The sequence below is a fragment of the Papio anubis genome, chromosome 17 (assembly GCF_008728515.1).
Source record: "Papio anubis isolate 15944 chromosome 17, Panubis1.0, whole genome shotgun sequence".
NCBI classification, from domain to species: domain Eukaryota; kingdom Metazoa; phylum Chordata; class Mammalia; order Primates; family Cercopithecidae; genus Papio; species Papio anubis.
Window position 1 is genome coordinate 68479340 of NC_044992.1, and position 23013 is coordinate 68502352.

The window sequence follows — 23013 nt, forward strand, 5'->3', positions numbered from 1 at the left end:
ACCCTCATGCCCTCATGTTAACTCCATTACCTCCGTAAGGACCCCAACTCCAAATAAAGTCATAGCCTGAAGAATTGGGGGTTAGGACTTCAATATATCAATGTGGGGGGGCGGGGGACACAATGTCAACCCATAGTAAGATGGCAACCATTGTAGCCTGGATGGGTCGCTGGGCAGAGTTCTCACCGAGTAACCGCGAGCCCTTCAGGGAGAGGCAGAAGCACGCGGGGCCTCACCTCTCAGCCCTGGGAGCCGTTCTGTGGGAGCAGCACCAGTTCAATTTGAAAACAGGTCAACCGGATGTGAAGGTAATCTGAATTCCGAGTGTCTCGGCTTGGCTACTGCGACAGAAACGTCTCCCTTGGCTGGCGGAATGACCCGCATGGGAGGCGGCGGGACAAAGACGCAGCTTGTACATTTGTTGTAGTTTATTCACAGATGTTCATGGCAGATGTCCTGGCCACTGACGGAGCAACAAGGCTGGACGGATGAGCCGGCCCTGCTCCGCTCCTCGGATTTCGGTGTTTCAATTAACCTGCTCACTGGAGTGACATTTGGGGCAGTGTGCAGGATCCACATCTGCCTTTGCTGCTGCAAGATGCTTCCGGGGTGAGGGAGTTGGCACGAGGGAGCCACGCGCTCTGTGATGAGATTGCAGTGAGGTGATGTCAGCCAGTCCCCGCCTGCGCCCCGCCGTGCATGGAGGGAAGGAGAAGTCAAACCCGAGCGTCTGCCCGGCCGCTGCATCCTGAGACGGCCTCGTGTATGCACAGGTCCAGGGTGGGCATTTTAAAGTTAAGCCTTTCCCTTCCTGCTTTCCCAGAATCAGCTGTGCTCATCAATTTTATTTGCATAATTTCAAGCATCATTAATAGTACATGGCATGAGGAAAAATTACTGAGCTCTTCCTCCATCCATGAGTGAAATTAGGTTTAGTAGAAAATTAGTTGACTTAACTGGCAAATGATGAAAGCTTAAGAGGAGAATGTTTAAATAAGGAGGACTAGGAGAGACAACTCCTGGCTGTCAAGCATGCAGCCAGGCTGGAAATCTGCCTCCTGCCTGGGGCTGGGTGCCCAAAGGAAAGGCTGGGGAGGGTCCCCAGAGAATGACGAAGGTGGAGACTCCATCTGCTTCCTCCGGCACAGTTCACGGTGACCAGCTGAGGCAGGTCTTAGGGTTGGAACCCAGAGATAGATCTGGATATGACTGGCACAGACTGGTCTGAGCCAATGCAAACTGGGCCCAGCTGCTGGAAACCAGCTTGAGCTGACCAGAACCAGGCTGAACTGGGCAGCTCAAACCAGCTCCAGGGCGGAGGATGCTGCCCTTCTCTGAGGGGAGAGGAGAAAAGCACTGGGTTTGGGGCACACATGTTGAAACAGAGGTGCCCCATGGAGGCCACCGGGTAATGGGCCCAGGGGAGGTGTGGCATGGAGATGGAGTCTTGGCCATTGAGAGTTGTTGAACACAGTGTGGATGAAGTTGCCGAGGGATGGGAAAACAGGCTTGAGGGGCACAGACTTGGGAAATATCAACACAGAAAGGCCTCTTACAGGCAAAGGAGACTGAGGAGTAGCCAAGAGCGAGCGAGATGTGGTCATGGGTGACCATGAGAAGATGCTTCTAGAAGGATGATGTGGCCAGCAACACATTGCTCAGCGAGAAACCAAGTAAGAAGGAGACTGAAAAATGTCCGAAGAATTTGGTCACATGGGGCTGGGTGGGGCAGCTCACTCCTGTAATCCCAGCACTTTGGAAGGTCATGGCGGGAGGATTGCTTGATACCAGGAGTTCGAGACCAGCCTTGGCAAGATAGTGAGACCTGGTCTTTACCAAAAACAAAAAATTTAGCCAAGTGCGCCAGTGGTCCCAGCTACTCAGGCGACTGAGGCAGGAAGATCACTTGAGCCTGGGAGGTCAAGGCTACAGTCAGCCATGATCATGCTACTGCACTCCAGCTTGGGTGACAAAGCAAGACTCTGTCTCCAAAAAAAAAGAAGAAGAAGAAGAAGAAATAAAGAAGGAACAAAGGAAGGAAGGAAGGAAAGAAAGAAAGAGAATTTGGCCACATAGATGTCATTGCTCACCTTGGAAAGAGCATTGTGGTGCAGTCGTGGGGAACAAAGGTTCAAAGCACACCATGATGGAAGGTGTGCTTGTTTATTTTTCAAGATAAGAGAGTGCACTCATGTTTAAATGTGGATGTGAAGGAGCCAGAACAGTAGGGAGGTTGTGGACACAGGAGGGAGAGAGTATCGCTGGCAGTGGCTTCAGGGGAGGGTCCCAGGAGGAGGGACAGGGACAGCTCTTCTGCCCTGAGGTGAGAGAAGGAGCAGAGACCAGGGTATGATGTAAATGCAGCGGGAGGGGGGGCCCGGGCTGGGGCCGGGAATCGCGCACTCCCCTCTGATGGTTTCTGTTTTATCTTTGATGCAGGAGGAGAGGGCATTTCCCATGAGCCAGGTGGAGGCAGTGGGAGAAAGGATTAGAACCAAATATGGCAAAATGTTAAGGCTTGACAAGGCAGGGAAGTGGAAGCATTGGAGCATTATATGATTTTCTATACTTTTATGGATGCTTGAACTATTTTATAACTTATAAGCACACAGATTAGGAAAAGGTGGGGAAGAACCGCGTCTTGGCACCTAGACTTGTGAACGGCGGCTCTCCTGCATCACCCTCCCTGTTCCAAGAGGAGGCACGACAGGCCGACGATTATGTTACGCTAAAAATCCCTGGCCCTTCTCCTGTCTCCTTTTTCCTTCCCCTTCCTTCAGTTTCAAGGAGGCATTTTAACCTCCTGGCTGGAGCCACATATCCCAGCCACGCCTGGCAGCCGGACACCCAACCCAAGTTGGCTGGCGGTCAGATCTTTCCCCGGAAAATTCAGACCTGGATGGGCAGAAGACCTAGATGGCGGGCAAGGGGACAGAGAGGGAGCAGGCGCCGGCATGCCGAGTGTGGTGGGATCTCGTTCAGTGTAGCCAAATGTCGTGGAAGGTTGTGGGCTTCTGCTGCTGGGGCCTGGGGCTGCCCTGGCCCCTGCCCTTCATCCTTCCTCGGGATCCAGGAGCGACCTTCCTCGCAAGGGCCTCGTCTCCCCTCATGCTCCATGTGCTGCACTGACGTCTCAGGGAGTCTGTTTCTTGCAAGTCAAGGCCCCGGGTCAAGTCTGAACATTGACCAAAAAGCAAGACCGATGGAGGCCGTGCCGTGTCGCCTGTCCCAGGTCTGGCCTGGCCTGTGTTGGGGAGGGCTGCAAGGGAAGACTCATGGAAATGACGTCGCTGGCCCTCATGAGAGATCCATGCACCCCAAGTGGAGTGGGGAGAACTTGGGGAGATAGATAAGAAATGAGGACAGACCAGGCCTTCAGCTCATACCCGTAACCCCAGCACTTTGGGAGGCTGAGATTACAGGCGGATGCCTTGAGTCTAGGAGTTCAAGACCAACCTGAGCAAGTGAAACCTAATCTCTACAAGAAAAAACTCAAAAGAGAAAGGAATGAGAAGGACTGGCTTCTGGATGCTCCTAAAGGAGGCAGGATTCGTCCCTGTGGAGGAGGCATCGGGGCCTCTGTGAATCTCAGGGGTCGTGGGTTCTCGAGAAGGGATGGGGGGACCAGTGTTCTTCCTCTGCCAAGCACAGACCAAGAGAGCGTCTTGTCAGATGGTGGCTGGAGAGGAGGAAGGTGGCAGCGGACGAGCTTCAGGAACCATCTGTCAGGGAGACTGGAAGGAGCCACCCACGGGAAGGGTCAAACTCAGGGGTTCCTGCCTCTTGGAAACTGGGACCAGGGCTGGTCTGGGGCCCTTTTTGTTCTGGATGAAGCTGGCAGAGGCACAGGATGGTACGAGTAACCCCCTAGCACTCCTCCCGACTACGCTGTCAGGTTTGAGTCAGCCTAGTTGTGCTAAGTCCAACGCCAGGTGGGAGGTTTCACTATGACTCAGTGGCCAATTAAATGCTTTCAAGTCCGGGTTTAGTGTGAGGATTTGCACACCAACCTTCACTGCAAATATATTCAGCACCCACAGGCCAGTGGCTCGGGATACGTGTGCACTGACTAACAAGCCAGGCGGGTCCGAATGTCCCTCGAAGTCAGTTTCTTTGCTGTGTCTCCGGCCTCCGCAGGGCCGTCTGTGGTCATTTCTCAGCTGCCTCTGGCTTCGCTTTCTTGCTGAGTCTCGGGGGTGCCTTCCCACAGCAGGTGTCATCTCATCACCCCAGTCCAGCATACATTTATCACTTTGAAGGATCAGCAGTTTCACTGTGGGCTGAGTCACTTGTCATAAGTGACTCCATTTTGAGATTATTGAGGATCACGAAACACTATCCTATATCACCACCTGCCCCTCAAGTCAGAGTAGCTTTGGTAAAAGGAATGCATTTTCCTGGGAGCCAGACTGCTTTTTCCTCGGCAGCTCTAGCGTGGAGCCAGAGGCCTTCAACATCCGAAGCCAGGATGCAGGGGCTGTGTCTTAGCTTTTGGCCCTCATCTCCCACCGAGACTGCTTGAGTGGGATTGACAGCAGTCTTACCCCAAGGCCCCTGCACAGGTTGGTTCTCAGCAAAGGTTGGTGGAACTGGATAGAATAGCAAGAGCCCCTGGCACACAGGAATCACCCGAGGAACTAAAAATAATCCCCGACGCCCAGGCCCCAACCCAGAACAAATAGAGGAACCCTCGGGGAGGCTTGGCCACCTTCCTCCTCTCCAGCTACCATCTGACAAGACACTGTCTTGGTCTGTGCTTGGCAGAGGAAGAACACTGGTCCCCCCATCCCTTCTCGAGAACCCACGGCCCCTGGATGAGATAACCTGGGTTCGGGCTCAGTGTTTACAGGCATTTGTTCTAGAAATCGAGGCCTGTCTGTAAGGAAGAGGACTGGGAACAGCCGGAGGGTCGAGTTCCCGTTCCTCTTCCTGCAGCCGTGCTGGCAGCCAGGGGGATGAGTGTGCCGTTTCCTCCAGCTCTCCTGGGAGCAAGGCCCTATTCTTAGCCCTGAGTTTGCTTACTAGGAAAGAACACTGGGGAAGAAAGTGCCAGCTTTGGATGCCAGCCCCACTTTGAGTCTGCAGTGTTGAGGATACGCTGCTCCCTCAGTTTTCCTTTCGGAGGCTCCCCCCGCCAACCGCACACCTTGCACCCCACCTGCCCCCACACCCATGCTTTGTGGTGGCTTCGGCTATAAGGAGCACCTGGACTGTGCCCCCATCTGCCTTTGGGCTCCCTTTTCCTCTGAGCCACGGACCCCGAGGGGGCCTGGCAGCTCTCAGCTGTGGCCCTGAACCCTCGAGGGCATGGGGTATGTGCTGGAGATGTTCAAGGTCATCTGCTTTTTTGGGAGATGGGAGCTGAGGGCAGGGCCATCCCAATGGCTCCATAAAGCAACTCTGGGCTGCTTCTGTTGGATACAGGGAGGTCAGTCCATCCTGGGCAGGAAGAAAATGCTGCAGGACTGTGTAATTCTTTCCTCGTTAGTGATCCTAACCCCTACTTCCTAAAGCAGCTCATTAGATGCCCAGTTCAACCTCTGAGTTTCTTCTTTCTGCCCCCATCTGATCTGTCAGGGACCAGACAGTGACCTGCTCTGGTAATGGGCCATGGTGGAGTCAGGGGCTGCCCATGATGCTTGGGAAACGGGCACTAGTCAGGTTTGGAGGATTTCAGGGCCCTGGGGAGGCGGAACGTCTCAGGCTGCACCGGCTGTGTGTTCCCCTTGAGAGGCACCCAGTGAAGTTGTGGATCCTGCCTGCACTTCAGCCCCTGGAGCCAAAGATCTCTGAGCCCTTTGCAAGGATTCTTTTTAATTAGGTCTCTCCCACACAAGAGAAAGAGAGAGAGAATAGTTTGTTCCACAGTTTGAGCGCTACCTGGAGAGATTATTTCTAGCCACAGACCAAAGGCACAGAGAGAAATAAAACCAGAGAATTTATAGCCTAAAAGAGACCGTGGAGATTCGCCTGAGCACGTGTCCCACATGTGGAGGCGGCAACAGAGCGATGCAGTGGCTTGCGGAAGGCTACCCGGCAAACGCCTGCTGGAGCTCCTGGCGAGGGATATTTTTGATTGCCAGAATTCAGCATTTGAATTCCTAGCCGAGGGTTTCTTCTATTAAGTGAAGGTTTATTTTTCTCCTCCCTCATCCCATCTCCCCATCCTCCTCTTGGATTTTTAGCAAAGAGTGCCTGAGCCAGTCCTTCCCTGGATATTTACTAAGCCCCTGTGTTGTTTGTGGCCAGCTGGGAGTCCCAGGAAGGTGGGGAATGTGACAGCTGGAGAAGATGGGGCCTCAGCCCCTCTGGGAGGCAGAGTGCTTGGCATGGGAGCCGGGAATGTGAATGGGTTGACTTAAAAATTATTTTTAAATCATTCATATTTTTAAGACTGGGTCTCACTCTCTTGCCCAGGCTAAAGTGCAATGATGTCATCACAGCTCACTGCAGCCTTAACATCCTGGGTTCAAACGATTCTCCCACCTCAGCCTCCTGAGTAGCTAGAATGACAGGCACATGCCACCATGCCTGGCTAATTTTTTGTATTTTTGGTAGAGATGGGGTTTCGCCATGTCGTCCAGGCTGGTCTCAAACTGCTGGACTCAAGCGATCCTCCCACCTAGGCCACCTAAAATGCTGGGATTATAGGCGTGAGCCACTGTGCCGGGCCGGCTTTTTAAAAAATTATAGTAAGATGCACATAACATAAAATGTGCTGCTGTAACCACTTCGAAGGGCACAGTTCAGTGGCAAAGCACATTCACATTGTGGTGCAACCATCGCCACCATCCATCTCCAGATCTCTTCCTGCAAAACTGGAACTCCTTACCCGTTAAACAATGATTTCCTATTCCTTCCTCCCCCGAGAGGGTAGCTTTTCCGGGTGGATTAATTTGGGCACAGTGCAGGGGCCAACTCTAACCAGGTGACCTGCAGAAATGCTCCATTCCCCTGGCCGCCCTACCCCTACCCCTTTCATCTTGGGATTTAGACTCCTATTCATCTGGCCTGGGGACACTCAGAAATATATTCTAACCAGCCAATTTGGCAATTCCACGCAAACTTCCCCGTCCTTCCCAAGCACTGGCTATTGGCAGTGGGCAGACGGTGGGGTACGCAGCAGATGCATTTCATGTTCCTTCTATCCCTGAGGTCCTCCCTCTGCCCACCCCTATCTGTGGGGGCTGCTGAACCGTCCTCTTGACCCAGCCCTGGCCGGAGAGTTCAAGAGAAATGAGGACTTGGCCTTGGAGGTGCGGAAAGGTCTGGACAGGAGCGTTTTGCGGATTCAGCAGGATTGGTGGAAATGCACAGCTGAGCCTCCCAGGAACCTTTGGCTGAAGGTTGTCGGGGGATGGTGTTTTCAATTCATGTCACTGCTCCAGCCAATCACTTAGCGTAAAATTGCCCGTAAAAGTAAACTTAAAATACAAGTGATAAAACTAGTCTCCCTGCAGCTGACCTTTCTGCTCTCCAGGGGACAAGGCTCAGGTTTCTTCTGACAAGAGCAATGAGGCCGCTGCGGACACCTCCAGGGACGTCCTCCCCTTCCATTGAAAATCCTTGTTTTCTGGGGTTGGGGACATGTGGGCTTCTCCTTAACTCCTCCTGGGAAGGGGATGCTGCTGTCTCTGGGCTGACTGGTCTCCCTCCTCTGCTGTGATGTCCTTTGAGCCGCGTGGAGGGCCACTGGGCTCAGGTCCAGACCCGAAGGCCAGTGGCCGAGGCACCTTCGCCCCTGGGCCCCTCACTCACCCACACTCTCTCTCCAGGGAGGCTCTTCCCAACTGTTAAACATTGAAACCAGTTATTCCTGAGGGTCATCCCATCTACCGCTTTGTTATTGCTTCATGAATACAGCAGATGTTTAGTGGGTCAGGTCCTGTCCTTGGTCTTGAGTTTTAAAGATGGCCTGACCCTGCCCTCAAAGGGGCCTCCAGGTGGGAAGAGGTGTGTCCCAGGTATGGAGGGAGCATAGTGGGAGGGGTGTCTCAGGTAAGGCTTCCTGGAGGAGGAGGCGATGTTTGAGTTAAGCACGTGGAGGTGAGAAGAGTATTCTAGGCCCAGGGAATGGTTTCTGTGAAAGCAGGGCGCCGTCGCAGGAGAACCTTGGTAGGATCAGAGGGGAGGGTTTGACTGGGTCCACCTTGAAATTTCTGCGGCCCTTGGCCTCACGCGTGACAGAGACAGAAAGTGTCCGCTCTCACTTATCTTAGTTGCACGCTGGTGACAGCTGCTGTCTTATTGTAGATTCCTTCTCCCCCATCCGTTAATATTCCTCCCTTTTTTTCTGGTTTAGTCAAGACTTTGACTTCACACTGAGCGGGGTGTGCATGGGGGAAGCAATTGCTCAGCAAGGTGCCCCTGCTCCTGCCTGGCTCTGGACCTGGGTGCGAAGGTTTAGGGCTGATGCTTCGTGGGGTGAGGACTGACTGCCCAAGTGGGTCCTGCATAAGGTGGGGCTCAGTGGGGGTCCACCTTCTGCCCACTCTCTTGCTCCCTCCATGCACACCCAGTGGGCCTGTGCTGGAGAGGCTGCTGCAGACCCTGGGGGGCACAGGGTGTGGTGCAGGGGCTGCAGCTGTTGCTTCCACAGGGGTTAGGTGGGGAAGCATCCTGGAAGTCCTGGCTCAGAGGCAGTGGGAAGCCTCAGACAGGGTCAGGACGCTGGGGAGATGTGACCAAGTTTCCATTGTAGAAAGACTCTGATCCCAGCTCTGCTCCTTCCTGGCTGTGTATCCTTAGGTAAGTTACTCAGACTCTCTGTTTCCTCATCTGTAAAGATGGGAACAGGATGAGAATGGGTCTGATCTGGTAGGGTAGTTGCTAAGATGAAAGGAACTGATGCATCAGTAAGTTGAAAGCACATAGAATGATGCCTGTGTCCAAAATGTTAGCCTTGAAGATAGCGAGGATGATGGACTCGCCTTAGAACCACAGCGTGGCGGTCTCCCAGAAGAGGGCTGTGAAGTGCTACAACCCCTCTGTCCTCTCAGTGGCCCCGGTGTCTGGGACTAGGGTCAGGGGTGTGGTCAGTGATGGGGCAACAAAAGGAAGCTCCCAGGACAGAGAGATAACATGTTGCCTGGAAACCAACCAGAGATCTGTAGGGAAACCAGTCATGTTCCTGGTGCAGGTAGCAGCTCCTAGACCCACCTACGGTTTGTATTTTCAGGATTGTCTTAATTTTACTAGACCCAGATTCCATGTGGGAGGAGCAGCCACCCCCTTCCTGGTTTCTGCAAGGAAGGGGATAGAGGGAGCATCTTTGTGTCCTTTTGTGTGTGGTTCTCAATTGGGTTGGGGAGGTGAGGAAGAGGGGACTTCTGGAGCCCCAGGGCAAAAAAAAATGAAGCTTCTTTCTGGGGCATCAGTTTTACTGGAGGAGTTTTGGGAGTGAGAAAGTCCATGCTTCACAGAAAACAACAGGGGTATCTTGCAGAGTGAATGCAGAATTTGTTCGACACTTAAACGTACCACCAAATATTTCATGAAGTCTCCAGGTTGTGGGAGCTGCTGCCTGTGATGGCTCCAGACCCCTGGGGCCTGTGCTCCTTCTCCTTTGCTTTCTGGGTATTTCAACCAAAAAGCTGAAGAGGGAGGCACTGCCTTAGAAGCCTGGATCAGAGAATCCCGTGTGGCAGGCGGTCTGGGTTGGAAAGAGGGGAAGACGGGAAGGTTGGAGGGATGGGGGAGGAGCCCGTGGCCATTTTTAAGTTTATAGACAAGAAATGAGGAGGAAACAGTTATTAGGTTTTCACATTCCCCTCTCACACTTAGCAGCAAAGGTTCTGACATGGCGGGGAAGCCAGTGTGGGGACAGCGCAAGAGGCTGGTGGGGGTACCAGCTGGAAGTGGGGGGCAAGGCCCAGAGAAAGCGCCTCCCCTCTTGCTGCCTTTCTCTGCAGGGTAAGGCTGACCTCTGATGGCTTAGTCCCTCTGCTGGCAGCTTCTCCCCACCTCTTTCCATCACAGCGCTGTCGGCAAGTCACCAGAAACATCACTGACACGGTGCCACTTTGGACGGTGTGCTAACGGATGGTGTGCACAGTCCCCTCCCCGAGCTTCTGAGCATGCGCAAAACAAGCATGCACCTTTCGGGCCGGTACTTTTCCACCTGGCGTGAATGGTTTCAAGGAGCCCAGACACAGCCCAGGAAACTGATCAATCCTGGCCCCTTGCCATTAATGAGCAGGTGACCTTGTCAAAGCTCATCACCTCCCCAGCCTGACTCTGCTTATCATGTGGGTCCCTGAAGGGCCTCCCTAGTAGGAGGTATCCTAGGTCTCTTACAGAGCTGGCACCTGAACCCCGAATCCTGGGGAGGTCTGCATCCCCGGGAGATGGGGCCCGATGGCCTGGCTGCTTCCCAATCTGGGTTGGGAGCAAAGGACAGTTACATCCAGCTCCATGAGGTGACGCGTCCACCAAGAGCTGTTGAGAGAGAAAGATGAAGACAGGGCACGTGGCCTTCTCTGCCCATCCCTCCACCAGTGGGCCCCTCCTCAGGACACCTCCACTGTGCCTCAGCACATGCTGTTCAGATGTTCAGATCTCCGCTCCAGCACCCCTAGGTGTACACACCTCACATGGCTCGTGCTCCTGGGGCTGGGGCCACATCCCACGTGTCTCTGAGTTCATGATGTGGGCACAGGGCCTGGCACCCCACGTGCACTCAAGAAACATTTGTTAAAGAGAATTATCTTGAGGACCCGGTGGGGAGTGGGTGTTTGGGGAAGCAGGTGCCTGACCGGGTTCTGCATGCATTCTGAGCTCCCGGGCGTCCTCCTCTGGTGGAGTGGGGAAGGGAATGTGGAAGGACCGTCTCTGTGGAGGATGGCGCATCCCACCTGACTCGGGCTCAGCGTAGACTTAACTGAATGAACAAGTGACCGGATGCCTCATTATTCCCTGCAGGGGAGACACCGAAGCTATGGAGTTGGAATAAGCAGGGGCTCCTGGAGGGAGGAGCTGGTTTGTACGGATGCTGGCAGGGGGGTTGTGGGCAGAGGAGTTTAAAATGGCAGCTGTGGCTGCCGGGACAGGGGGCTTTGAACCCTTCCCCAGGGAGGCAGACTGAGCAGATGTGGGGATTCTAGAGGAAGCCATGGGGTGTGGTCATGTCCTTCCATGTCCTCCTGTCCATGCTCCTGGAGCCGGGGACCTGGGGGGGCCAGCAGGAGGAGATGACCCAGCAGCTCCAGCCACATGGGATGCCAGATGGCAGAGGGGCACCACCCCTTCTCTGACCAAGCTGCGTCTTCCAGGTCACCAGAGGCAACCTTGTCCCAGATGAAAACCTGTGTGTAAATGACCCGGCAGGTGAGGGCAGGCAGGTCCTGTGCGGTGCCCGGAGTGGGAAACAGGTGACCAGTGGCCTGCAGGAGCTTGTGGCCTCAGCCAACCTGGGCGCCAGAAGCTCGGTCACTCCTGCAAGACTGCACTTTTCTGAGGCAGGAGGTTTGGGGCCCTCATCCAGACAAACACATAGCTGAGCTTGAGGACTGCAGCCAGCATCCATGGGATTTGTGAGAGTTAGAGAAAGGCTCCCTCTCTGGATAGCCACAGCCCTGCGGGAGCACATTTGTGGCAATGACAAAAAGTGCCCCTTCTTCCCGGCAGGTAGCCCAGGCTGGGTGCACGGGAGCCCACACTGACCTCAGTCCCACCTGCCCCTCGCTGGATTGCCTTGTGCAGTGAAAAACCTACGCTACTGTACAGGGCCATCCTGCTCACTTCCTGTCTGAGAGTCTGTGCTAAGCTCTCTGCACTTTTACCGTTCATCCTGGGCTCTAAGGAACTGGGGCGGCTGGTTGGGCAGGTGGGTCTTGGGGCCCAGACTCTGAAGGGCTCTTCTCTCAGTAACTTAGGGGTGCCGCCAGGCCGGGGGAGCTGCCCGCTCACCATGCCCCTGCCCTTCGACCTCATCTACACCGACTACCACGGCCTGCAGCAGATGAAGCAGCACATGGGACTCTCCTTCAAGAAGTACCGGTGAGAGGGCGGCCAGAGGGTGGGCACGTGACCTGCATGCCAGGGGAGAAAGCTCCTCCTTCACACCCTGCCCCCATGTCCCCACTTGGCCAGCTGGGCCCAAGTGGGAGAACATACTGTCCTGCATCCTGCCCTCCGCCCTCCCCTCCCCTTCCCCCCTCTCCTCTCCCATCTCTCTTCCCTTCCCCCTCCCCCTCCCCCCTTCCCCCTCCCCTTCTCTCCCCTCCCCTTCCCTTCCCTCCCCTGCCACTTCCATGTCTGCCTCCCGGCTAACACAATGATAATTAATAAACCACCCAGGGAGTTGCTCCATCACCCCTCTGCTGCTTTGAGGCTGGGGGCAGGGGACCAGGGTAATCTACATGGAGTGGGGCTGAGGAAGTGGAGAGGGGTACAAGGGAACAGGACAGTAACCAGGGCTGTGACCCTGCTGTGGGGACCTTGGGGTGGGGAGAGTTGCTCAGCACTCCCCTCTTCCTCCACCCCACCCTCTCTCCGTCTGGAGGAAGGCCAAGGCCATCGCTCCCTGTCTCACTGCAGCCAGCGGGATGTGGGGCTTAATTTAGCACAGAGAGCCCTGCTATTTATTACGTGTGCTCCAGTCCCATTGACGATCCCACATGATTTTATTAGGGAAAAAAGTGACAGGCAGTGTTATTGCTTTTATTATTAATGCGCGTTCTCTATGCACTGGGCGCTCTCTCCCACCCCAGGCCCCTTCCCTGGGGGAAAAGTGCCGACCTCAGCACTCTGCAGACAATTCTGGGTCACCAGGAAGGACGCTGGGGTGAGGAGCTCCTTGCAGGGCCTCTGAGTCTTGGTGCTTTTTTTCAGGTGCCCCTTCCAAGGGGTGGGGTGGGCAGAGGGTGTGGCTCTGGGGCTGTGGCCCATTGAGAGTGGCCTCGGAGTTCGTCTGGCCCTGCGGTTGGCGGATCTATAGGAACAAGCCCCCTCTGTTTTGAACTTGGGCCTCCACCGCTGGAGGCAGCAGAGGGAGAAGAACCCTGTGGAACAGAGCCTCTGCCCAGCTGCAGGGTCCACCCCGGCTGGGACCAGCCTTGCAGAGGAGCCTCAGAAGTGCTGCCACCCAAAGACAGCCCATGGGCAGTGCCTGGGACCCTGCCTGTTGCATCCTGGCCCTATAGACCGGGCACATCCAGGGGTGTCAGGCTCCTGAGCAGAGGGGCTATGGACTCCCGACCCAGGCAGGTGCAAATTGTATAGAGGACCTGGGGGACAACAGAGAGGGCCCCCTCTCCAAACAGTGCCTCCCTTCTGGGTGGCAGTAATGGTGACAGTTCCTGAGTGCTAACCACGGACCGTGGGCCAGGAGCCTCCCTACAACCCTGAGACAATTGGGCTGTTGTTTTTCCCACTTGACAGATGAGGCAGCACAGAGAAGTGAAGGCACTTGCCTGTGGTCACACAGTGAGGCAGTGTCCTAGTCCAAGTGCTAACACACACTGTGCTACTCTGACCCCACCACTGGCTGGTGACAGTGCTCGTGGCTGGGGCAACTCCAGCCCAGGGACACGTAGGGAGGTTACTGACCCTGGTTCCCGGTCCCTGGGGGGGCAGGTGCCGAATCAGGGTCATCGACACCTTCGGGACGGAACCTGCATACAACCACGAGGAGTACGCCACGCTGCATGGCTACCGGACCAACTGGGGCTACTGGAACCTCAACCCCAAGCAGTTCATGACCATGTTTCGTGAGTGCCCCACCGGGTGAGGGTGGGGTCAGGGTCAGGAGGTCCTCCTCATGGTTCTCAGAGGTGGCACGAGAGGCGACCAGGGTCTCGCTCCTCCCTCTCTTTCCTTCTCCAGCCAGTGGGGTGGTGGGACCCAGCAAGCATCGCCTTCTCCTTCTCCGTAAGTGTATGAACCAGGAAGGAAGCTTCTGGTGCTATTTGGGGAGCAGGAAGCATGGAGGGGATGTCCAGGGCGGGGTGACCTCCCTGACTCCAGCAGACATAGCCTTCACCCTCCAGGAGGGCGGTTGGGCACACAGTTCCAGAACAAAGGGGACTCCGTGGCCTCCCAGAAAGACAGGCATTCCAGAGTAGGTTGGAGAACTTCCCTGGGTGGAAAGGAGCAGGCAGGCAGAGGGAACAGATGCAGTAAAGAGGGATGCGGGAAGAACTGGAAGGTTCCAGAAATGCAGGAGTGGACTTGGCTGCCAGGGCTCCAGGCAAGGAACGTGAGTGGAGCTGGGCTTCAGCTATTTGTTTGTTTGTTTTTTGAGACAGGATCTGGCTCTATTGCCCAGGTTGGAGTGCAGTGGTGTGATCTCCTCGGCTCACTGCAGCCTCGACCTCCTGGGTTCAAGTGATCCTCCTGCCTCAGCCTCCCAAGTAGCTGGCATTACAGGCATCCGCCACCATGCCCAGCTAATTTTTATATTTTTTGTAGAGAAAGGGTTTCACCAGGTTGCCCGGGCTGGTCTTGAATTCCTGGGCTCAAGCGATCGGCCCACGTAGGCCTCCCAAACTGCTGGGATTACAGGCGCAAGCCACCGTGCCTGGGTTTCAGCTGTTTTTAATGATACTCTAAAATGTATATACAACTGACCTATCCTGTTAAACGCAGCTCACTGAAAACAATTTCACCTTTTCTTGACAACTCAGGGTCAGTTCTCTGCCTCCCACCCAAGTGCATGGGCCTGCTCTTCTGGACGGCAGAGGTGCGGAGCTGTGTCCCCTCCTCGTGTCTGCTTCGCGCTGCGCTCTTCCACCTTAGTGGGAGGCTCTTGGCTGTCACTTTTAATTGTTGTCAGTACATCTGCCTCCAGCGGCATCTTGCGTGTGGCTCTTTGAAGGCTCTGGGCCAGAAGGCTAGATAAGCACCCTTGTTAGGATTGCATCTATTAAATTAAGAGCGCCACAGACTCTGAGCGAAGTCCTGAGGGACTTGCTTGTGAGTAAAGTATATGATTTGTATTTAGCCTGTCAAATTCATGGCGTCTCTTGTGGGTGCTTGGACTATTCTTTTTTTTTTTTTTTCTGATTCTCTAGACTCTAGGCTGTACTGGGGCAGATGTGATTTTTGAATAAATAAGTAATGGCATCATTGAATTGCAGAAGGTTGGGAAAGTGGGAAGGTTCCTGGGGCCCACGCAGTCCAGATGAGAAAACCAAGGCCCAGAGAGGTAGAGCATGCAGCCTGAGGTCACACAGCTCAGTCGGGACCAGACTCCTTCTGCAGGGCCTATTTCAAGGTTGCATTAGACTTCTCACTGTCCTCCCAGCAGAAAAGTGCTTGGGGTAGAGCAAGCACAGGGAGCAGATTTCTGGAGGGAAAGGAAATGGGGAGTGGAAATAGAGGTGGGGAGGAAATGGTGTTGCTCTGGGCTGTGGAAGAGGAAAAGCTACGGAGATGAGAGGCTTGGGTAATTAGATCACTTAGAAGGGAAGCAGTCAGGCCAGGCATGGGGCTAACACCTGTAATCTCAGCACTTTGATAGCCTAAGGCGGGCAGATCATGAGGTCAGAAGTTCGAGACCAGCCTGGCCAACATGGTGAAACCCCATCTCTACTAAAAATACAAAAATTAGCTGGGCGAGGTGGTGGGTGCCTGTAATTTCAGCTACTCAAGAGGCTGAGGCAGGAGAATCCCTTGAACCCGGGAGGTGGAGGTTGCAGTGAGCTGAGATGGCACCACTGCACTCCAGCCTGGGCAACAGAGCAAGATTCCGTCTCAGGGAAAAAAAAAAAAAAAGAGAGGAAAAGAGAAAAAGAAGGGAAGCAGTCAGATTGGAGGCTGGTAAGAGGAGCATGGAGGATCAGGGCACCAAGGAGTGGGGTCTTTTAGCCAAGGTTCCTGAGTTCACGTTGGAGGACCACTGAAGGTTCTTCAACTAGAGAATGTCATGAAGAAACTTTTTTTTTTTTTTTTTTTGATACAGAGTCTGACTCTGTCCTCCAGGCTGGAGTGCAGTGGCATGATCTTGGCTCACTGCAACCTCTGCCTCCCAGGTTCAAGCGATTCTCCTGCCTCAGCCTCCCAAGTAGCTGGGACTACAGGTGCCCGCCACCTCACCTGGCTAATTTTTTGTATTTTTAGTAGAGATGGGGTTTCACCATGTTAGCCAGGATGGTCTAGATCTCGTGACCTCGTGATCTGCCCGCCTCGGTCTCCCAAAGTGCTGGGATTACAAACGTGAGCCACCGCACCTGGCCTTTTTTTTTTTTTTTTCTTTCTGAGACAGAGTCTTACTCTGTCGCTCAGGCTGGAGTGCAGTGGTGCGATCTTGGCTCCCTGCAACTTCCGCCTCCTGGGTTCAAGTGATTCTTGTGCATAGCCTTTGGAGTAGCTGAGACCACAGGCACACGCCACCTTGCCCGGCTAATTTTTGTATTTTTAGTAGAGAGAGGGTTTTACCTTGTTGCCCAGGCTGGTCTGGAACTCCTGAGCTCAGGTGATCCACCTGCCTCAGTCTCCCAAAGTGCTGGGATTACAGGCATGAGCCACTGTGCCCGGCCGGAGAAAGATCTTTATTGAGGCATATTATCCTGTCGGACTGCAGGTGGCCAAAGACGATGGAGCAGGTAGGAGGGGGAAGCAGAAATGGGTTAAGAGGCTTCTGCAATGTCCTGCAGTGAGAAAATGAGGACTTGTCCCAGGATGGAGCCCACTGGATGTAGATTTCTAGACCTGGCAAACTCCTACTCATCCTTCAAAACCTCAAGTCAAATGTCTCCTCTTTTTACCATCACTTTCACTGATCCCCTCATCTACTCCAGGCAGAATGTATTGCCTCTTTACCTCTATTTTTATAATTCTTAAACTTAACTCTGTTAAAGCATATATTGAAGTATGCTAGAGTTATTTGCTTATACATTGCTTTTCCCTGATAGATCATGAACCACTCAAAAAGGGGCCACTAATTGGTTTATCTTAATCTCTCTGGAGCCAACCTAGATCCTCAGAGAACATTAATTGATTGAATAAATCGAAGAAAGTGGGGACAAAAGGGAAGAGGGAGGCTGGCCAGTTTTAATGGCTCAGAGTCCAGGAAGGAAATCAGGAGCAGGCCTGTTCCCATCTAGCTGACTGATTTCCCCAGGGAGCTAACTGGGGGAGCTGCTGCCTCTCCTGGCCTTACCCTTGCTCTGCCCCCAGGAGCTCTTGGCTTAATGGTCCCTGTTATTTTAATTGGTTGCCATACTTCCCTGTTCCCCTCCGACTGGCTTAGCTAATCGTGTTCTAAATGTGTCCCTTCTGGTGGGGTTGGTGGAGTGAAGGCAGTTTAGTGCAGGATTCTTCAGCTTTAGAGAGTGGTGGAAATGGGAGAGAGGGCTGGGTGGCAGCTTTGGAGGAGCCAGAGTGGAGGGGGAAGATGGGTGCTGGACAGGTAAACAGGGGCGGGCAGGGGCTGCTTTGCCTGGCGTGGACAGAGCCTCCTCAGACAGAGAGCTGTCTTGACCCTGACCACCCACAGAAAGAACTCCAGGCCTCCAGGGCTCCTCCTGACCCTCCTGAAGCTCTAGAGGAGAGAATGGTTGGTTCTGTAGCTGGATTTTCAGGCCCAAGAATCTGTGAGCTTTGCAGGCACTTACACAGGAAACCGTCATCTCTTCTAAGCTGTACCAGATGTCGATTACTACATCTTGTGGGCCTTGAGGGGTGGGTGGAAATACTACAGTAGATCTACGCATTTGATTAAAACATGCATCCCAATTGGAGAAACATTAAAATGTGGGGAATGTGCATTCAAAATGAAGAACTAGGGTATTTAGAATCAAGGCTGTTGTGGGAAATCAAGGCTGGGTGGCTGCTCCCAGACTGCTCGCTCACCATAGCCCCTTCCATGCAGGAAGGTAGATTAAATATCATTGGATTCAGTAAATGGTTTATTCGGGATCCTAGTGCGCAGAAAGCAGGGCTTGTGTGTCTTGCAGATTCGCAGCTCTCATGTTCCTGTTAACCCCTCCCTGGCAGACAGAGCTTTAGCAGTCACTGCGCTCCACACATGGCCATGGAATTGGAGCACGAGAGCAAACACGTTCCCTGGCCCTGGTGCGTGGGTTCCTGGGAATAAATAAGTCAAATGGCAAGGAAGTCCCGGGGCGATCCCTGCTTTGACAGAGACCTAACTGCCGCAGGTGGGGCCACAAAGGGAGGCACAGTCCACCCCCGAGAAGGCTTCCAGGAAGAGGTGTTGTGTGAGAGGGGCCCTGAAGGCTGAGTAGAATTTCCTCATCCAAGACAAAGGGAGGAGGGCAGTGCAGGCCGAGGGGACAGCAGCAGGGACAATGCTTGGAGGTGGGAATGGGAGGCTGTCTCCCCTGTCTCACCCATCTTTGTCCAGCATTCATTCAGCCAGCCCAGGCTCTGTTTCAGGTGCTGGGGGCACAGAAGTGAACAAAACAGAACCACTGCCCACAAGGGGCTTCTATTTTAACAATTATTATTATTGTTTTTGGAGATGGAGTCTTGCTCTGTTGCCTAGGCAGGAGTGTAGTGGTGTGATCTCGGCTCACTAAAACCTCCGCGTCCCAGGTTCAAGTGATTCTCGTGCCTCAGCCTTCTGAGTAGCTGGGATGATAGGAGTGTGCCACCACACCTGGCTGATTTTTATATTTTTAGTAGAGATGGGGTTTTGCCATGTTGGCCAGGCTGGTCTTGAACTCCTGACCTCAGGTGATCCACCCGCCTCGGCCTCCCAAAGTGCTGGGATTACAGGCGTGAGCCACCACACCTGGCCTATTCTGACAATTATACATGAACAAATAAATATATAGTCTAATGTCTGGTCAGTAAGTGCTATGATGAAAAATAAAGCTGTTAAGGGGACAATGAGTGACCGGGGTCAGGAGAGACCTCTCACCGGCCTGTGAGCACAGTTCTGTATGGAGAGGGGTTGCGTCCAGCAGGGCTGTGGGTGGGCTGGATGGTCAAAGGTGTGGTGGGAGGGGAATGGCGGCAGAGCCTGGTGATTGTCAGGTGGACTTTGGCATATGAGGTTTTGTGCAGAGGAGGAACCTGATATGGCCTAGATTCAAAAGTGTCATTTCAGAGAAAAGACTCTACCAAGACAGCCACAGGAATGGGGAGGCAGCTGTCAGGGTGGTCCCACTGAGAGCTGATACAGCCTAGGCCGGGGTGCAGTCATGGAGAAGGTGGAGAAAGTTCTACCTGGGATGACAGACGCTGCCTATGGGCTCAGGTGGAGGGCGGAAAGATGAGTCAGAGGTGCAGCCGAAGCTTGGTGCTCTGGGGACTGTGAGGAGGGCAGAGTCCCTGCTGGGTCACCCGGGGCCTCAGCCTCAGTTTCCTTATCTGAAAACAAACAGGGGGACTTGATGACCTCTTAGGCTGCTGCTGCTACTGCTGCTGGTGCTTCTTCCTTCTTCCTCCTCCTCCCCTTCCTCCTCCTCTTTCTCCTCTTCCTTTTTTCCTCCTCCTCCTCTTCTTTCTCCTCCTCCTTCTTTTTTCCTCCTCCTCCTCCTCCTCCTCCTCCTCCTCCATCTCCGTCTTTGTCTTCGTCTTCTTCTTCTCCTTCTTTCTCCTTCTTGCACAGGGTCTCACTCTGTTGCCCGGGCTGGAGTGCAGCAGTGCGATCAAAGCTCACTGCAGCCTTGAACTAGTGGGCCCAAGCGATTCTCCCACCTCAGCCTCTCGAGTGTCTGGGACTACAGGCGCGTGCCACCATGCCTGGCTAATTTTTCTATTTTTAAATAGAGACAGGGTCTCACTTCGTTGCCGAGGGTGATTTCAAACTCCTGGGCTCAAGGGATCCTCCCGCCTCGGCCTCCCAAAGTGCTGGGATTATAGGCGTGAGCCACTATGCCAGGCCTGGGTTTCCTTCTGCTCTGAGCTTTGTGGCAGTCTCTGGGAAGGGGGCTCCCAGGCCAGGGCTCTCCGGACCGCACTCCTACGCCCCGCCCCCTTTCCCACCCCTGCCAAAAGAGGACCTCTTGGGCGGGGCAGTCCAGGGAGGCCTGGGGCTGCCATTGGTTGTTTGGTGACCCCGTGCCTTTTGCATACTCCGGCTGCAGCTCACACCCCGGACAACTCCTTCATGGGCTTCGTGTCCGAGGAGCTCAACGAGACGGAGAAGCAGCTCATCAAAGGCGGCAAGGCCAGCAACATGGCCGTGGTGTACGGCAAGGAGGCGAGCATCTGGAAGGTGAGCGCGGCCCCTGCGCGCGGAAAGCACCAGCCTGCCCCGCACAGGCCCCCGCCTGGGTCCCGCATCTCCTCCTTCCAGGATGTGGCGCCCACCTCCCGCCCAAGCCCTGCATGCTGGAAATGTCTCCCATGAACAGTTCAGGACAGAAAGTTCCTAACTGCTATTTAAAGACACCCAGTCTGGAAGCTGACAGCTTGTCCCCCGGACTCTCGTAATAAATGATTCCTTAATTGAGGACTGTGACTAAATCTTCCACCCTCCCAAGGAACAGATCAATAGACAATGTAAGCCCAGCAAGGGCGTCGTCGGTGGGTGGGGGGTGGTCAGGCTAGACTTGGGGGTTCTGTGGGATGAAAGGCAGAGAGAAGCAAGAGAGGCGTAGAGATTAGAACCCCATCTTCAGGGTTGGGAGTCCCCAGAGAGGAGCTGTCTGCACGGGGTGTTGTCTGCGAATCAGCACTAACCTGCTGTCTCTCTCTCTGTTCCCTGCGCTCTCCCTGGCCACGAGGCAGCTCCAGGTACGGAAACCGCTTGCAGCCGGCCCCTTCTGCCCTCTGCTCCCTTCCCCGCTCCAGCAGCCGCTCCAGGGGTCTCTCCTCGTGATGTTCCCCTGACTCAGGCTCTCTGGGGCTTGTGGTTCCTGTGGATGGACCAAGGTGGGGAGGAGGGTGATGGGGACAGCAGGGTCCTAGGAGCCGTCTTTCCTGGCTCCTCTGTGACAGGGAGGCAGGTCCCTGGAGGTCAAGGTCCTGCTTGGCATGGCCACAGGGCAGCTTCTGGCAGTGAGAGGGACCAGCGTTCGATGGGTTATTGCATCAGGCAGGTGGCATGAGGTCAAGGTTAATAATGAAGATACCAGTCAGGGGAAGCCACTGCACCCTACATCAGGCCTGTTACATGATCGTTGGATTTAATCACTCTCACAGCTGTGTGAGATCCAGCTGTCCCAGGAAAACCCCGAAATAATCATGATTTAAACAAGATGGAAGTATATTTTCTTTCCTGCTTGTAAATTCCAGAGGCCGGGAGGGCTGGTGTGGCGTTCCCGGGGGTCTTCTTACCTTGACCCACCGTGTTGAGTTTCCACCCTGGCCTTGTCTCATGGTTCAAGATGACTACAGGCATTCGAGTCATTACATCTGCATCCCAGCCCGCAAGGAGAAGGAAGGAGCAGAGGGGGACACCACGTTTCCCGCACTGCTCATCAGCTCCGTCTTGGCCACAGGGCCATGCCCACTTCCAGGGGACGCTGGGTGACTTTATTTCCAGGCAGCTCAGCTCAATGTGCCCAGCCCAGTTCTGGGTTCTATGACTGAGGAAGGAGGAGAGAAGGAGGACTCGGGGGGGGATCTCACCATCTGGGTGGCATCCACCCAAGAGGCTACTGTTCACTGAGAGCTTGCTATGTGCCAGGCATTGTGCTGAGGGCTCATGTGCATCTCTTATTTCACCTTCACACCATGAGGTAGGTACTGTGTGTGATCCTGCCCACTCCACAAATGAGGACACCAGGGCACAGTGGGTTAAAAGGTGACCCGTAGCTAGTAAGCACCGAGCTGATGTTCCAGCCTACATCGATCTAAGTCCAGAGCCAGGGGTGCTTGGCCCTGACTCCACAGTCTGTTCAGCATTATGAAGCCTTGGAGAATGGCAGAGAGAAGGCTTGGAAGCAGGAATCAAGGTCCAAGACCTCTGCCGAGATGTCAGAGGTCACTGTGGGGTGTGGAGGGGGCGCTGGCAGGTGAGGCTCCCCATGCTGATTACCACAGCTGCAGGGAGGGAAGCCCGGGAAGCTGTGGGTACTGGGCGCTGAAGAGGGCAGAGTCGGAGGGTCGTGGAACACACGGGATCTACCTTTATCAGAAAATGCTATTAAGAAACTGGCCCAAGAGAATGAGAGGTTATGAAGTCTGGAAAGAGAAAGGTTTTATCTCTAGCGCTGGAACTTCTGTGATAGCCTGAGGCAATCCTGTTCAGCTAGAGACCTCAAAGAAGCTGCTTCCAAAAAAAGACATCCTTGCTCTGGTATTTGTAACCAAAGGAAGTCAGAGGTGGCTGGATGAAGAGAAAAATGAAAGCAGCATCCTAGGAGAGATGCCTTCCAGAGTTCAGGGGACCAGGTGGCCGGGAAGCAGAGGAGGAAGGAGGGGAGATGGAAGGTCATTTATCATCCTTATGGGGAGCAGGAGCTGGGGACCCAGGGCAAGGCGTTGGGTGATTTTTGTGCTAAGCGTGTCTGTCTTATTCTGCATTCCCCAGAAAGTGGAGCCTGAGGCTAAGGCTTAGGTGCTATTTTAGTAGAGTGTAGTCCCAGGAAGCGAGGGTGAGGGACTGAGGGAATGAAGCAGGAAAGAGGGAAAGGCAGCTGGTTCAGGCCCAGGGCAAAGCCACCCTCATCCCTGGAGGAAACATTCCAGGCCCTCAGAGAGTCATCTGGGTGAGCTTGGGTGGAACTTTTCAATCCGTAGGTGGCAACCCATGAATACATTGCAAAACCAACTCAGGGAGTCTTGACTAGCCTTTTTGGTTCGTGTACAATTTTTTGTAGAAACATATGCTTTCATTTCTCCTGGGTAAATGCCTAAGAATATAATGGCTGGTTAATACTGTAGAAGTGTGTTTAACTTTTTAAAAAAAGGTGGTCATGCCATGTTATAGTCCTACCAGCAATGTAGGAGGCTTTCAATTCTTTAACAAATTCATCAATGCTTGGGATGGTCAGTGTTGCAAATTTCAGCCATTTTAACAGGCATGGAATGGTGTCTTCTTGTGGTTTAAATTGGCATTTTCCTAATGACTCATGATGAAGATATTTTTGTGTGTTTATTAGTCTTCCATATATCTTTTTCTTTTTTTTTTTTTTTGGTGATGTGTCTTTTTAA

General features: G+C 53.9%; 1 protein-coding gene across 7 annotated transcripts in view; it reads left to right on the plus strand.

Moving 5' to 3' along the window:
• MGAT5B (alpha-1,6-mannosylglycoprotein 6-beta-N-acetylglucosaminyltransferase B) overlaps positions 1 to 23013 on the plus strand; it is an 80033-nt gene that overhangs the window by 42585 nt on the left and 14435 nt on the right. For 2 of the 7 annotated variants that reach the window (XM_031657804.1, XM_031657802.1), the window contains exons 9-13: positions 11866 to 11997; positions 13576 to 13709; positions 17938 to 18015; positions 19998 to 20128; positions 20644 to 20649. In XM_031657804.1, the coding sequence (XP_031513664.1) occupies positions 11866 to 11997; positions 13576 to 13709; positions 17938 to 18015; positions 19998 to 20128; positions 20644 to 20649 (481 nt within the window). The remainder of the gene's footprint in view (positions 1 to 11865; positions 11998 to 13575; positions 13710 to 17937; positions 18016 to 19997; positions 20129 to 20643; positions 20650 to 23013) is intronic. The other 5 variants (XM_031657806.1, XM_031657805.1, XM_031657807.1 and 2 more) reach the window with 3 other exon arrangements.